Genomic DNA, 17,373 nt, shown 5'->3' on the forward strand with positions numbered 1-17,373 from the left:
AGGACCTTGCACTTGGCCTTTTGAAGTGTACAGAAAAAAATTAGAGTAAGCAAGTTTGTACAGTGTTGCTAGATCTCTTTCAAAAGGCTTTAAACACTTTATCCTTCACAGTTTTGAATTATTTAATTTTTTAAAATTTTAAAGTGTTAGAAAATTGCTGTGATGCTTTATGTAGTGGGAACATAGCAGTTACTCCCTGTGTGAGTCACTGAAGTCAGTGGAATTGTGCCAAAATTAGGTGGGAAAATGTTAATACGGTGATACTAACAGATGCTGTCAATTGCACTTGTACAGAAGAATGAAGAGATGACAGTGGAACTCAGAGAACCGAACCAGAGACATTAGAAGTGTAAACTGCTGCAGGGACCTTTTGTTTGGGCTGCCCTGGAGGCTGGTAGCCCATGTGCAAGGAACTCTTGCCCAAGGTCTTTGCCCTTGAGCCCTGTATGCTGCAGTCTCTTGGAGCTGTTAGGTTAGGTGTAATACCCATAGCGTAGATTTTCATCATAGACTCTCTTCCTTGTGGTACACATTTGCAAGTATTTTGTTAGGTCTAGTACGTGGTAGATGTTTTTAGCAAACACAAACATAAACCAAGTTTTACTGGGTAAGGGCCAGCCAGCTTGGCTAAAAATAGTTATTGGTGCCTCCTGGTGGAATAACCCCATACCAGAACTGTTACCAGATGGGAAATTCACATGTCTGTCTGGATGCACTATATATTGTTTCATTCAGTTGTGAAACCCCCAAAAGCTCCCTATCATCTGGTTTATGTTCAATGTAGTGAAATGAGCTAACATTGCAATGAGTAATACAGCTAACAGAGTGGGTTTTTTAAAATTTTCTTTTCAGTTTAAGGGAATTTTAAAATAATAATTCTCTATTTTCCTTTAGGTTTTGGATAAAAAGACATCTAATGAGCAAATGTGAATGAAAATTCCCCCTTCATTCAGCTCAACGCTTGTGCTAGTCAAAGGATTTCCCTTTCCTGTTTTATTTTTGAAACTTCCTTATTCTGTGTTTGCTGTTCAGCTCAGTTTGGTGATGCTGCAGGCCAAAGAAGAATACATTTGTTGCTAAAAGCATGCTTGACATTTCTCGCTTAGGGTAAAAGAGGGAAAATAAACATGTCGCATCTCTCTGGGTAGTTTTGGGAAGAATACATAGTTGACTTGGTGGTGGTGCCTTCTATTTCTGTGAGGAGAGAGACCGCAGTGACGGATGTGATCAGTTTTCCTTGGCGGAAGGTTTTTCCAAGTACTGGATAGTAGCTATCAGTTTCACCACATGCTAAGCCTGTGTTTAGAGACTGAAAATTTGTGGAGTCCAGTGCCAAGGAACAGGAAGGAATGGGTGCATGGGATACTGAGGCTTTGGGTCACGACGACAGGGTGTGCTGGAGGCGAAGAGCGGAAGCAGGACTGCAGTGAGGACTGGCCCCGGAAAGGGGTGTCGGATGGGACAGAAAGTGGGCAGTGCCCTTGTGGCCAGAGCTGCGCTGGAAGGCTGCCTGCAGCAGGGAGGGGAGGTGTGGATCCAGAGAATGGTGCCCCCTCACTAAGCGACAGGGACCATTTAGATGACAGGAAAGTTTAATCTGGTTTGATGGAAACAGGCTATATCCTGTGGAGGGGGTTTTGGAACAGGTCCTAACCCTTCTGTACAGTTACCTCCTGGGTGACCAGTGGCAGAAATCAAACTTGTAATGTGAAAGAAATAAAAAATCTGCTTAGCTGTACTCAAAATTTTTCTGCCAGAGACATTCCTCATTAAACACAGATGGTGGGATTTTTCAAAAGAGCTTGGCACAGCCTTTTCTCTGCTCCCACTGGAATCCATGAAGGTGCCACAGGTTTTGGTGGGAGGAGAGCTGAATCAATACGGAGCGCTTTGGAAAAATCCAGCCCAGAATGGATCCTGGCAACGTGAGTAGATAGAGATTGGAGGTGTTGCTCAAATTGTCACGTAGAAATTTTCCATGCTGGCTAGCAGTATCCTCTTCATCCCCCTTGGTTCAGAGCTAGTGGAAAGCAGTGTGCGGCAAAGGGGAAAGGAAAGTCAGTGTAGCAAGAACTAAGGAAATACTATTTTCCTTCCTCCTTTGTGTCTTTTGTTAGGACAGAAACTTTACTGCAGCACTTCCCTTCTATCTGAGGTTGCCACTGAAATCTTCGGGAACATATTGGTTGACAGCAAGCAACAGTGCACATTGTGGGTGATGCTCACAGATTCACAGAGTGGTAGGGGGTGGAAGGGACAACTAGAGATCATCTGGTCCAACCTCCCTGCCAGAGCAGGATCACCTAGAGTAGATCCCACAGGAACAAGTCCAGGCAGCGTTTCAAAGTCTCCAGGGAAGGAGACTCCACCACCTCTCTGGGCAGCCTGTTCCAGGGCTCTGTCACCCTCACAGGGAAGTGTTTCCGCATGTTCAGCTTGAGCCTTCTGTTTTCCAGTTTATGGCCATTGCCCCTAGTCCTGTCACTGGACACCACTGGGAAGACCCTGGCCCCATCCTCCTGACACCCACCCTTTAGATATCGATAAGCATTGATAAGGTCCCCCCTCAGCCTTCTCTAAGTTAAACACACCCAGCTCTGGGGTTCTCCTGAGACAGGCTGAGCAGCTCGGTGTTCTGTTTTCTCCAAAGTGAAAGGCACACGCTTCACACGTGCTGAGGTGTGGGAGAAGAAGGGGAAGGGGTCACATCCCTGCTGTCAGATTCCTTGTCTCACATAAGGGTAGGGAGCAAGGGCTGCTGTGTCAGGTCACAGCCTCCTCTCATGGGGAAATGTACTTTGGAAGGGACTTCTGGAGGCCCCTAGTGCAATCTCCTGCTTTGGGCCAGGCAAACATGGCAGTTCAGCGAGGTTGCTCAGCTGTTGAGGCACAGAGGTATCTTCCCAGCCCTACAGCTTGAGAAGAGCCCTCTCACAGGCCCTGGGGACAGCTGAGACAGAACACACAGCCTGAAGGCTTCTGTTAGAAGTCTCCAAGTCAAAACACGTGTCTGGTGATTCCGTGGTCTTGAATGAAATCTGACATAGCTGACATCCTGCATTTCTTTGGTTTACGTTACTCTTTCTCCACCTGACAGTAAAATCACTTATTAATGCAGGTTGTCACAGGATAATCCTGTTTCAACACATGTTCTCTGCCTGGCACGCGGGTGCTGAAATGGTTGGTGGGGGTGGGGTGCTGTTGGGGTTCAAGATCTTCCACAGCTTGGTGTGCAAACACCGCCTGTGCCAGCTGGGGAGGTGGTGCCCCAGGGGGGTCCGAATTTGCTAGTTCTCCTGCTGCGTGAGGGTACTCCTGCAGGTGAATGCAGTGACTGTAGCCCACTCCTTGGCGTTCTCCCAAAGAACACTGGGAGAAAAACAGTCACAAACTGACATTGGGAAGCCTTAGGCAAACGGTTGATTTTCCTCATACACTCACTCACTCTTGGTTATTCTTTTGGACACATCACTTTTAGCTGCACCAGGTAAATTGCAGATCTGCTGACAGAGAAGGCGATACACAAACCAAATCATGACCTCAGAAGTGAGCAGTAGCCTCTGCCAGATGCTGCAACTCACCTCTTCTTTGCTTGAATGGCTCCTTGATAGCTCCCCTGGCCTGCTTGGTGCTCTCTGAGTCCCCAGCAAGTACAAACCGCTGACACATCACTTTTAGCTGCACCAGGTAAATTGCAGATCTGCTGACAGAGAAGGCGATACACAAACCAAATCATGACCTCAGAAGTGAGCAGTAGCCTCTGCCAGATGCTGCAACTCACCTCTTCTTTGCTTGAATGGCTCCTTGATAGCTCCCCTGGCCTGCTTGGTGCTCTCTGAGTCCCCAGCAAGTACAAACCGCTCCGCTCACAAAGAACAATGTCTCTTCTAGAGGCAGCAGTGGGGTTTTGCTGTGCACTGTGGCTCAGTTGCTGGCCAGATCAGGCCCGTGACACGCTCTGATGGGGTCTGTCACCTTTCCTTTTGAGAAGTTAGGAAAAGAGTGCCAAAGCCAGGAGCTCCTCTGCTGCCAAACCTCGATTCAAACCCCCATGAGGGTAAGGATCACGCTCAACTAACAGGTCATGACAACCACTTTGGCTCCATCAGCGTTTTAGGAGTTCTCTTAGTCAGGAATTTATTTGTGTCAGTTGCCACTGGCTAGCTGAGTGTTTGTCATGACTGCCAGTTTGGCTCTGGGATTGAAATGCTCTGTCCAGCTGTGACTGTTTTTTCCCAAGGAATGTTAGTGCTCACTTTTTGAATAGTTTTAACATTGGCTAATTTTTCACTGAATAGCATCCCATGAAAAGTATGAATCAAATATCTTTCTAGCTGAAACGTGTGCAGCTCGTTCTGTAGTAACTTCATTCTCATTAACGCAGCAGCATTTTAAGGGAACAAGCAGAATTCCGTTCTACCATGTCAGCAATTTTATTTTTTGGAGCAAGGAATTTGCTGGCTGCAGAAGGGCTAATTTTTTTTTTAAAGGGTCCATATGGATGTAAGAAAAGTATTGGTGCCATTTGGTATAAATTGTAATCAGTTCCAGACTCCGCTGCACTCAGAAACTTGAATCATGGAATTGTATGTGGTGGTTTCTGTATTTTTAGTGCTCTCACCTAAACCGCAGCTCTTGTAACAAGTAAACGGCTACATCCGTGGTGTCCAATCCTGCGTCTTAATGATGGTAAGAAAATGTTTGTTTAACTATGAATCAAAGCTGTATTCCTAAGCCCTCCAGCTTTTCAGGTGAAATGACAGAACCAGCCTTGCTATGCTGGGGCAAAGTAGGTGGGCTCCAGAGGCTGAGGTCAGATGGGCTGCATTTCAGCTAATTCCTTCAATTGTGGTTCCTTTGTTAAAGCATTTCTGAAGGCCTGGAGCCAGGCAATGTGGAATACTAGGGACTGGGGTGCAAGTGGAGTTTAGCCTGTTTGGTCTGCTTTCAGCTCCCTCTGTGTGTTTTAAGGCACGTTAGAGGTAAGAAGCAGCAAAAGCAAAGGGCAGAGGCATGCGGTTTGCTTGTAGAGCGTGACAGAAGAGTGGGGCTGTGATGAGGATGTGTCTGTTGAACCAGAAGAACGTTTTCAAGCTTCACTCAGGGCTTGGGTCAGCTGCTGCCCTCTTGAATCGGGCAGGGGAAATGGAAGGGGGCTGGACACACCCAAACCTCCTTTATGAATTGCCGGTAACAGAAATCGCTAGGCCAAGGGGCCGCTGAGGCTGAGGTTTGCTGGTGGGTTGGTTTTCTGTGGAACCAGAGCCAGTGTACGCCGTCTCTCTGGGCCTACTGGTAGCTTTTAACACCATGACCAATGTCAACCGTGTGTATAAGGCAGATGAGACAAAAAGGCCAGTGCAGCCTGGGGTCTGTGAAGTTTGACAAACAGCTAGAGAGATGTGACCCAACGAGCCTCCCTGCCGAGCGCATGGACATTTAGTCTGGCAGCAGTTGTGTCAATGTGTGCGCATCTGTAACCCTGCCCCGGCACCCGCAGCTGCAGATGGGTGCTGCCTGTGCTTGCGGAGCGGGGCAGGGATGCAAGGAGCTGGATGGAGTTAGGCTGCTGAGGAGAGGGTGACAAGGAAGGGTTATGGGAATTCAGGCTTCGTTTTAGTTTTGTTGGCCACGGCACAGCTTGGGTTTGGGTTGGTTTTAACACCAAGTAAGGGAGTCGGAGCGTATATGGTCTGAGAATGGCAAGTCCCAGGCTATTCTAAACTTCTTGTTTTAAAAAGATGCAGTAAATCAGCAAGGAGCCAATCTTGCGGCTCAGAATTACACGTTCAGTAGAGTGTTTGTCCCCAGGCGAAGACTTCCAAGGGTACTGCAGTTTGAGTGTTATTTCCTCAGCTGTCATCCTGGGGCACTCCCAGGAAAAGCAGAGACTCGTACTGCCATTTTAACTCCCAAGCTGGGGAAGGGTTGAAGGAGTACAAGGATGTGGAATGTCTGAGGCTGTGGTGCTGACTGCAGCAGCAGCTTTGGGGCCTAGGCCGTCTTTCAGAGGTGAACGCAGCCGGTTTCTGAAGCAGGAGGCAGGCAGCCATCCGGAGGTGGGAGTGGGGGGAACACTGTCTGGTCTGTGAATGTTCATGATAGCTGAGAGCTGACCAGAGCTCATCAGGCCAGGGACAGGTTGGAACTGTGACTTTGGTTTTTATTAATACCGTAGGATTAACTTTAAGCAGGACAAATAAGAGTTCATTAGTTAAAGAATTCCCAAGTAAGACCAGACCTTCCTTCCTTCTTCCTTAACCACAGCAGGTAAGCAAGAATTAACTTATTTTTGTTTTTTTTTTTTGTAATTATAGACAATATATGTTTGCAGTCTACCTTGAAGAGCACCTGGCCTTCCGTCCCTCTCCTGCTTGATTCTAGAAAAATCAGGGGAGTCGGGCACTTTGCAAAGAGTCTCTACCTTGAAGATCCCTCCCACTCCCCTAGTTTTACTCAGCATTTTTTCTTGCATTTGAAGATACCATCAGTTCTTAAACGTACAGTATCTTCAACTAGTCCTCGTGTCAAATTCCAGCGGACAGGCCCTGGGAAGGACAGACGCTTCTGCTTTCATGAGATCCACTGAGCGCACAGTACTGAAAGGAATACAGCCTCGGATATTTTTGCTTCAGTGGCTGACCTAAATATTGGAAAAGAAATTTGATTCAGAACCAAAACAAGTATTTATTTTTTTGGTGAAATGAGAAAGAAAAATCTAATTTTCAGATAATTGGACCCAATTTGACCCACTTTTTAAAGTCTCATGGTATCCTTTTCCTCCTAATGCAGGGCAGGTCTAAAAGACACTGCAAAAATGTTTCATGTGGAAAATACCAAAAGGACCTGTTTCAGGATTTCCAAAGCAATCTCTTTCACTCCAGAGAAAGTCAAAGGTGAAACGTGTCAGTCCCCTTATCTCTTTCTGTCCTTCCACTGAAAAACAGAGCTGATGGGAAGGCACAGTTCATCAAGAAAAAGAAATTCTCCCCCTTCTCGTCAGTATTTTCTGAAAACCAGGCCATCAGACTGAGAGCCGTGTTTGCAGATTTAATGGGAAGCATGCCTAAACCAGGAAAGATGAAAAATTCCACGGCAATCAGCTTCCAAGTCAAACAGTTTCTGTAGGTCTGTGTTTGAAATCTTCCCTCTGGAAGCCTAACTTCAGGCATCAACTAATTCAGATCCTGGTCTTATTAAAACAGCTTGAGGAGGAGAAAGCAGCCAGACAACACCTCCCTATAACTACTGTACTGCATATTAATTCTAGACTGTAAACACCCGAGGGGTTGATGCTTGTAACAAAGGCCAATGAAAGAAAACAAAACGCCTGCAATTAGTAAATAGCTGTTTTCTAAAAAAAAAAGGTAATTTTATTGAGTTTTCATATACAGCTTTAATATGTTAGGGTAATCATACAAGATCTCTCTTGTGTTCAATTTACACATTACAATACAGACGTGAGCTAAAATCTTTTGTTTTAATGTACAAAAGGAATCCAATGTTGTCCACTAGCAGCTTTGAACTTGGCAAGGAAGGTTCTAAAGACTTTAAGTGCAGTAACAACCATACAGAATACAAAATGAATATAAGGACTTTTCGCCAAGGTATATAAACATTTGAAAACAAACGACGCCTGCTCCACAGGGCAGACAACTAGCAAATTAAAAACAAGTCACTGACCAATGTTCCAGAGAAGGAGGAGCATTACCCTGTGTAACAGTTCTTATCAAATGGCCTAAGAGTATCTGTATCATAGAATTTGTACTGATCAGAAAAAAGGTCTGAAAAGAAACAGTAGGCAAGGAACTGAACAATCAAAAAATGACGTAGTAATATAAAATATTTTCATCACTATTTAAATGCCAAATTAATCAAGCAATAGTAAAAAAAAAAAAAACAAACCCAAAACAAAACCAAAACCCAACCAACCAAAAACAAAATCAAAGCTCTTCTGTTTAAAATAACAGCACTGTTTTTGCTTATTTTCAAAGATGATTTTTTTCTTATGAACACGCTATATACTTGATCGTTTCTTTCATACAGAGTAATGTGTCCATTTGGTCTGTCACTTCATTGAAGCTGATCCACGCAATCAGCCCATCACGTCTCACCTTTGACACATTTTAATGCTCTTCTCCCCTTACGTTTGCTACTCCGGTGCCTTCTCTTCTCGAGTTAAATACTCTTCTTCCTTTTCTTTGTACAGTGCAGAGTATATGGGCTTAGGATACGGAGATTTTCCTCTACTCCAGTTCGCTGTCTAGTTCTGAGTTCAGTGGTGTGCAGTAGTTCGGTTTGTCTGAAGGTACGTACCCTGGGAGACACAAACACTTGTACGAACCTTCCGTGTTAATGCATTTGGCGTTCTTGCAGAGAGACATCCTGTTGTTCAGCTCGTTGCACTCGTTCACATCTGCAAAAGGGGACATCAAAAGACAAGTCCTTAACTCTGGTGTGTAGGTGAAGCTCACTGATTTCCAGCATGGTCAGGAGTAGAACATGCTCTACGAATACCCCGAGAACTTTCAGCTCAGATGGGGTGGGATTAGGCTGGGTCAAAAGCTGCAACAGATGAGTTTGGAAGAGGTGGAAGTTATCACAGGAAATCAATAGTGTATTAAATTGCCTTAAACTGTTAGATCATCGAGTCCAAATTCAGCCTAAACTGCAAAACAAAAATTTAATAACTGCTCCCAGGTTTTTATCTGATTACTGAAAGTGGCTTATAAGAAAGAAGCTCCAAGTTCTTAGAATAACATCTGTATTTTAAAAAATCAAATACTTCAGGAGCTGTTGGTGGTGTGAACTAAACAGTTGTGAACACTGAACTATACCTGCACTCAGTATTGTGTGGCACTGGCCTGACATACACAGGAGCTACACCTTTTCTCGCTAAGGAGGCCAGTTCACCATAAAGTCCTCAAGATTACAAGGCACAGAGGCAGCTTATCGCGATACAGCTGGGAGACCTCAGCTGTGGGTTACAGGGCGTAACCCTGGGCAGGGTTAGTACAGACCTTAAACCGAAATACCCACACATGGCCCCTACTGGGCTTCTACATTGAGGGTGCTGCTTTGCTTCATCTTCTCAGTGCCGCTTGCCGTTCCCACGTTTTGTCGTTTTAACTGAAGACACAGTCATTGCGCGTCCTGGCTAGTAGTGGTGCAGATTTTTAAGTACATCAAGCAAAGTTGGCACCTTTAATACAATACAGGTGATCATCTCTAACCCCTTTGTTCCGGCCCCTCCTTAGGACAAGTGACTGCGTAAACTGACAGACTAACGGAAGACGACGAAGCAATATGCCATCCTCACCAACACAAGTCATTTTGGCCATGTCCAGGTGGTAACCGTCAAAGCAGTCACAGGTGTAGCCCTCCTGGACTCTGACACATCGCCCGTTTTCACATCCATTCAGAATACCACATTCCTCTGCCTGTAACTCCTCAAAGCTGTTCAGGAAACCTGGGGGCAGAAAGATGTGCAAACACATAAGTTACAGAGCTGTTGAATCGGTGTACACGAACGCGTAGTGAGAGTCTGAAACACTCGCAGAACGTGACTTGACTTTGCAGAAAACAGGTCAGCTTTAGCAGATCTGCCCTATCGGGAGCTTTACATGTGCTAGAGGAGTGCTGTGCTATGTTTGAAGGTGAAAATGGCCTCACTGTGAGCTCTTCAGGTTTTAATTTCTGTTAAAAACCTGTCAATTCTTTTGGTAAACTGCCTAATCTGACAGTACGTTTTTAAAGGATAAATCTGTGTTTTCAAAAAGACACCTTTTCTTTGAACTGGTATGTGTATCAACCTTTATGGAAACAAAGGTAAGAAGTGGTAGTGCAATTTGGGCTCAAAGTTCCATAAAGCAGTATTCTGGAAAAATAAGGTGTGTGTAGCAGGGGGAAGAGATGCATTCTAATCTCTCTAGATGAAAACATTCAAACAATCAATCTCAACTGCCTTAAGGCAAGCACGGAGAAATCGGAGCCTGCTTTCCTGCTGTGGTTTTGGTGAACAACCCTCTGGCTCGTACTTCAGCGACCGGTGCCAGCACAAATACGTATACTCTACCAATTGCTCCTTGTCATAATTCTAGATGGCGAGTAGTCGGAGCTAAAGAGTTGCCTCTGCATTCACTGGTGTGTACAATGCCTTTTGGGCTCCCTGTCTCAGGGCTGTTTTGTTACGCTTTCATGTGTAAGGCAGGATTTATATGTAAAAAGTTACTGGACATTTTCAGAGAGTCTCTCTAGGCTGGAATTGCTCCTGTTAGTCCTTCACAACTTTTTTCACTAGCTTTCTGTTCGAGGAGCAGTGATGTAACAGGACTGCAGATGGCAGCCCATCACACCAAAAAGGCTTTTGAGGAAAAAGTCGAGAACATTTGAGAATAGACAGCATAGAAGTGGAGGGGAAGTTTGAGCTGGAGTGGAACAGAGGAGGACACCTCTCCCCATCTGCTCCACAATGTATAATTAATATAGTGACTCCACATACCAATCACTGGTTTATCAAAAACCTGTTTACTGATTAACGATGTTGCAACAGTTGTGATACGTAGATTTGCAAAGCTACCTGGGAATACAAGTTTCTCCCTTTCCCTGTGCTTGTTCTCCTTTTTGTAGGCAGTCCATCCTCTCTTGGTTCTTGAGCCCCCCTTTTCTCTTATCCTGCTTCTCCCTTCCTGTATCATCCTCTCTTTAGCTCTCTGCTGTCATTTCTACTCCCCTCTCTTTGACTACAGACATTGCTTCTATCCTGGATTTTCTCTAGCTGCTGGCATTCCCAGTAGGGATCCTGCTGGTCAGTCATACGCTGAAAAAATGCTGGAGACACACCATGTGGCTCAAGTACTCGCTGACATCTGCCACATCCCAGGAAGGTATAAAACACATAGGATGCACACAAGCGTACGTCCTTTCCACGAACCCAGTAGCGTAACAGCGCGCATCTCGGCGTGACAGCGTGAGGATACTGAGCAGGCTGTCAGCGCGTGGTAACAGTGTAGTAAGGAACTGGACCAGTTTTCATTACATTCCCAACTCCTCTCATACAGCTTGCAGAGGGTTTGTGAGGGTCCGTTGAAGTGAAGGGCTTTGCTAATTTAGAAAACGGTGCCAGGAAAGGGAAAGGCGCCCACCTCCCCTGCCCCAATACCGTTAAATAAAAAAATGTGTCATTTGACGTATAGCGTATGTACATGCACGCATATGTGCATACAGACGTATGTACATGCGTATATACATATTTTTTCCTCTCCATCTCTGTCTCACAAGTACAGTATATTGTAATTTTAACTAGCTAAACCCAAACTATCACTCACACTAAGTTCTGCTTCAGAACATCTGGATGGGACCTGGTTGGTAATACCAACACGCGTACGTGGTTCTGTGGCAGTAAACTGCACCCAGGTGACAGATACCACACTGAAGTGCATGGCCCTGACAAGGGCTGGGAGGTGCTGTTGTATGCCACGTACAGACTGCAGCAGGACTGTGACCCTGAAGTCTCTGATACATGTGGCAACTGTATCTGTCAGGGAATATGTCTCTGCTCAGGACAGTCATCCAGCTGTGTGTTTTGGGCTTTCTCACCATTTGCTTGCCACTCTATCTGATTCAGTGACAGGAGGGGAGTGGGAGACATGAGCTCTTAAGCATCTGTGGATTCAAAACTGTCCACAGTTTCATGGTATTTATTCTCTACTGCTTGTAACTTCCAAGGTGCAGCTTTCCCACTCCGTATTTTACCTACCACACTGGTTACCCAGTCATCTTCCTGGGCTTTTCCTTGAATTTGGTAGTTATCATCTGTGTGGCATTTCAATTAGACACCACCACTCAGTACTGTCTAATTAAAATCATCTGGATATAAAGAAATAAGACATTTTACAACTCTCTGTAGAGCTAGAAGGTCGTTTAGATGCTAAATAGAAATGAACTCACAAACCTGATTTGCGTAGTCCTGTATAAACGTATGGAGTGCAATGTGTGCAAGAAATGCGTAGCACCCTTTTGATAAGCGCCGTCATCCTCCTGCCCTCTTTTGACCTATCGCCATTACTTGAAAAATAACTCCTTGTACAAGAGAAGCGCTTTGATAAAGAGCACAGCGGCAACTTGTAGACCCTGTGTCTAAAGCACAGGAAATTACCAGTTCCTTCTGATACCTCCACTTTTCCCTCTCTAAAACCGTAACGAAATATGCTGGACCTGTACTGCACAGGGTGGCTGATTTTGAGGTAGACGCTGGACCTGTGAGCATTCCTCTCCCACGAGTCCTAACAGTGAGCTGGCCCAGACCCATAAAGGACCCTGATATCCCTGCGGTACAACTGAGGTGCTGCATACGAGCCCTTACGCGTGCTTGGCAGGCCATTCCCTCTAGCCTGAAGGCTACAGGCAGGCATACTCTCTGATCATCATACTGGGCTGTACGTTCCCTCTGTTGTGCGAGAACAACTTGCATGCTCTCGATTTCCCCCCTGTAAATTCTGCTGGAAATTCATGGAAAGCTGGCGTAAAGGGATTTTTTTTTTTTTTTTCCTTTTAGACTAAATGCACTCCGAAGAAATCTGTCCTATGCTCCCCAGGAAAATTAATTTGTGAGAAGGAAAACTGGCAATCCTTTTGACCTTTAGCTGTAAATCTGTTGGTAAATACAAATTTAGTATGCCTGACACAAACTATTTCACTCTATTAAATATAAGTATCATATTCCGAGCCCAAGTGGACTCTTACACAACGCTGGCTCTCCAGCTGAACACCTGACTGAAAGCTGGTGTCATAGGAATAACTGAAACGTAAATAGGCCACATGACTCAGAGGCAAACAGAAGAATGAAGCCAGCTACAGGGAAATAATCCAAGCTACAACCCTCATTTCAAGTATTTTACATAACAGAGAAACTTGCTTACGGTCTTCAACAAAGTATGGATTCGTTTCTGGAGTGTAGTGCTCCTCAAAGTCAACCAAAGCATCTTGTCCATATGGCCGTCGAGATCCTGGAACAGGAATGTTGCACAGCTGGGCATAATCCTCTGAGGGGAAAAGAAAAGAGGATATAAAACTAATCACACTTGTAACGCAGGCTGCGTTGCATTAATCCCAGTGAGCTGTGGTTCCTATTAGCTGGAAATAAACTGATCTTCCTAGAAACACCATAAATCTGCAATTTCCACAAAGCATTCTCGCTTCAAGAAGAATGTCATTAAATGTTAATGAGCCAAATACAGATTATTAAGTCATAATAGGGATAACACCAGGGATAGATTTGAGTCAATAACTGAACAAAAAGTTATGGGTCATGTTCTTCTGGCCTGCAAGGGAACCGAGAGCAGAGGGATGCTGTGTATCCCACTGCCAATGCACATCCCTCCGGAGCCAGCTATGGTTACGCTCCTGATCCTGGTGGAACAAAGGCTATCCCAGACCGCTGCGGCTGCCAGCAGAAGCCAGCCCAAAGGAAAAAAACTGGAGCAAGCAGGGCCTTATCTCTGGCACTGGCGGCCAGCCTGCAGAAAGAAAAACCCTTCTAAAATAGCCCACACTCATCTGCAAACTGTATCTTCCATCCACAGCTTAAGGATGAGTGCTGTTCAAAGTCTCCTTGGCTGTGAACCTCAAAGGGCGAGGGGAAATGCACAGGAGAAATGGTTATACTCTGATTTTCTGCCTCTCGCCAACAGCTAGACCAGACAAGCCGAAGCAGACCAAAGCAACTCTTCATTTCAGGTGTCGGAGTCCGTGTCTGAAATGCTGATGTTGAGTTTGACTTTTTAAATTAGATTTATTGCGTCACCTCCCTTTCCATTACTGTTTTACTAGAATATATACAAGGCAATTTATTTGAAAATAGAAAAATGTTATTAAAATACAGCAATCCAGGTGCTCCTTTATTGTTGCTACAAACTATTTAGCATCTGTTTCTGTGAAGATTGCCTGGTGTTCTGAGAATCAGGCAGAGTAAGGACGGGAAAGAAAACCACCAAAAGAGAGAGAGGAAAAAAAGCCCTAAGCAGATACAAAATCCAAGAACTGCAGATGGTTACAGAGCCAGAAACCTCATGCTATGCACAACTGTCCCAGACAGCAAACAATCGGATAAATCCAGACTGCCTCTAGACAGTGCAGAGCACAGCCCTGCTCGCTGCCCAGCATTGTCATTTTATTTCCACAGGTAGTAAGTATCTCCTCCACCTGGAATGGTTTTATTTTGTACTGAAAATGACAGAGTGTTCGCAAAGTCTGGTTGAATTCTGCGGTCACAAGCTTGGCTCTCTGAGAGCGCAGGACTGTGCAGTACAGGCAGAGCTTGTCTGTGCACATCGCAGAACTGCCGTGGGTGCCAGACTGAGCCTGCAGAAGGAACTCCCCAGAGAACCTACAAATCGTTGTAAATCTCACCACCTTCAAGTGCAAGGTGATTCCCTCCGATGTGCATCTTCGAGAAAATAGTTATGTACTGTAATTACATTCAGCCAGCCTGCTCCTCTCCCAGCCGAAAAAGCACACTGCCCAAGAGAGACATCCCACGGCACATAAAACAAAGGCAGCATGGGAAAATAAATGGCATACAGCAAATGTCCCTTACATCCCTTAATGCGCAGCTTCCCACGGAGGTTCTGTGATAATGAGCGTAGTTTTAAGAGCCATTTTTTGCCACAGAACCAAACCCACCATATTCCTCCGTCCTCACATCTAACACCAAACAGCATCCTCGTATGGGGCCAGCCCAGTTGTCCACTCACACTGACTCCTTCATTATTCTGTGCTGAGCCATCCACTGTGCCCCAGGGCTCTGATACGTACAGAGAAAAGCTGTGCAGAAGTGTCAGAGCACTTTCTCACCGATACACACCAGTGTTCTTGGCAAAGGAAATCTGTGCCCTACCGCAGAACACCAACTCACCTGGCCTGCGTGGAAGAGACCACCACGCAAAACCAGTCAGTGAACGGCAAGGGGGCAAGGCAAGCAGGTCTGAGGGGTCACTGCTTCCTCCACGAGTGTAATCTGATGGAAAGGACTGGACAGAACCTGGACACTGGCTTCTCAGATAACTCAGTGCTAATTTTGCACTTAGTGATAGTGGAAACAATGCTTTTCTTCTGAAGGAAGCAGTCAGGACATTTGAAAATCCATAGAGCTGGAGCTCTTATGTGCAGGAGAGTCGGGTAGTTTGAAGATTGTGCAAGACTATTTTATACAGCACGTTTGCCAATGCAAAGCTGTTTATTATCCAAAGAAGAATAAAGAAATGTTGACAGTAGAAACTTGTTTCCTGCCACAATGGTCCTTTGCCAGTCAAGTTCTGGATGTCTGCATTTTTAGGTCTCATTATAAGTAAATTAGTGGCTAGAAAATGATGAAGAGCTGTTTTAGAGCATACTGTAAACTTGGTATTTGTTACAAGGAGTTGTAACTATGTCAAGGTCTTCTACAAGGCTACACATATACCTGTAATAATCGATTGACCTCTTAAGGACTATAATGCTTAATTAACCATTTGTTAGTATACTAATTTTTTAATAATTTCTACATGATTTGTATATAGAGGTTTAATACAAAAGCTGTTAGAGCATTCAAATAGTCTTAAATCACCGTAGAATGCATACATCTATCCTCCTTATAGCTAAATCATAGCACTGTTTCGACACATTCTGCGATGATTTGGAGTTACCCATAATACTCTCTGAACAGTGTACGTTCTGTTTAGTTGTCCAAGTAGCGCAGACTTTTGTCTTTCAGAATGTGTTCACTCAGTTACTAGGTGCTCAGGAGATAAACCCAAGGGGAGGAACAGCAGCCACCTGAGAAACCAACAGCAGAAATTCAGGACCCATAACAATGCCAACTTATCTGAGCCACCTTGCTGAGCTGGTCTGGGGTTTTTCCAGGGAAGAAAAGGGGGGCAGAGAGGAGAGCACAAAGACTGAAAGGTGTTTGGGAGGCCACGTTTGGGAAAGATCAGGAGAAGCAGTGTTTTGAAGCGAGGTAAAGAAGAGATTTGGGTGCCTGAGAAAAATGAACCCCTCAGAACCCCCCTCCGGGGGACAGAACAGGTTATGGCTGTTTAAACTCTTCCCCTTGCTACGCGACGTTCCTACAGTTCAAATAAACCCAGTATATTTCGGGTCATTCTGCTGTACACTGGTCACAGTTTTCCAGGGAAGGGAACGAAATGAAGAACGTGCCAGAAGATCTGTGGGTAGAAGCGTGACGGGCGCACAGGAAGTTGGAGCAAGTACACAAATGTGAGAACGGCACGTTGCCCTAGAGAGGTGACAGTGGGAGACCCAGATGAAGGCGGTGGTAAGGGGGCAGAGAGCAAGGCAGAACGTGTACCCACCCCTACATGGCAAAAACATTTTAGTTGTCGCAGAGATTAATTGCTCACTTTCAAAACAACATTTCATGTAAAGTTAAAAAAAAAGAAACAAACCCAAAACCTAACTCAATTAGTCTTCTGTAATTCACAATCAATGATAAACCCTTTTTCTACATGGATTTATCTTTTCTGCTCGCTCACCTCCTGGCTGCGATCCAGGAAAATGCAACTGTGGTTCAAGTGGAAAGGGAGACTCGTGTTCGTAATGTAATTTAGTCTACATTGCTTCACGTGCTTCTAAGCTTTTTCTCATCACCTGCCAATGACGTGTTGAGGCAGCTGCTGCGTAATGTCGGGCAGCTGTTATAAAAGGATGCTGAGGTATGCTTCCAAAAATGTAACGGCCATTTATACACGTGTGTGTAAAACGAGGGTGCGAGGGAATGACCGCTAGACGCACACGTGTACTGGCAGGGATGTCAGCTGTCACCGGTGATGAAAGGGAGACTGACTGAGACAAGGCAACATAAACTGGATGGGCTGAATGGCTTTGAGGTGCTTGTTAGCACAAGCGCAGCTGTGCAAATCTGCATCTAATCTGCATCTAATCTGCATCTACCGTTGTTGTAACTGGGCAAGCCTGTGGCAACCTTATTTGTACCTGGAGGCCTAAAAATCCTAAATTCTCTAATCAGAAAAAATACTCCATATTTCATGTATTTAAAGCAAAATATTATACAAAAAGCTTTTCCTGACATAACTGTGAAACTGCACCACAGCCAATCCTACCTCCTGCCCATAAAGCAAGCTTTGTTTCTGTTCCAGCTCAGAATTGTCACCATTACACACACACACAAAGGAGCCAAAGCTATCAACACCAAGGCGGTTCCTTCAAATTATTCAAGAATGCAACAGTTTCACCATGGAGGAAATCACTGGAGAGAAGGACAAAGCCAAGAAAGCACTTATTACATGCAATACACATCCCTTCCCAACCGGAGGTTGTGAACATCAGTCTGAATTGTTGAAGTTTACACTCTTT

At 45.0% G+C, this 17,373-nt stretch overlaps 1 protein-coding gene across 1 annotated transcript in view; it reads right to left on the minus strand.

Moving 5' to 3' along the window:
* Positions 1–7,344: 7,344 nt before the first annotated feature.
* LOC104516672 (latent-transforming growth factor beta-binding protein 1-like) overlaps positions 7,345–17,373 on the minus strand; it is a 46,976-nt gene continuing 36,947 nt past the window's right edge. Inside the window, exons 11-13 of the mRNA XM_010161087.1 lie at positions 12,921–13,043; positions 9,320–9,469; positions 7,345–8,416 (exon numbers count right to left, since the gene is read on the minus strand). Coding sequence (XP_010159389.1) covers positions 8,247–8,416; positions 9,320–9,469; positions 12,921–13,043 — 443 coding nt within the window. The 3' untranslated portion in view covers positions 7,345–8,246. The remainder of the gene's footprint in view (positions 8,417–9,319; positions 9,470–12,920; positions 13,044–17,373) is intronic.

Source organism: Eurypyga helias, unplaced genomic scaffold, assembly GCF_000690775.1.
Source record: "Eurypyga helias isolate BGI_N326 unplaced genomic scaffold, ASM69077v1 scaffold26800, whole genome shotgun sequence".
Classification (NCBI taxonomy): domain Eukaryota; kingdom Metazoa; phylum Chordata; class Aves; order Eurypygiformes; family Eurypygidae; genus Eurypyga; species Eurypyga helias.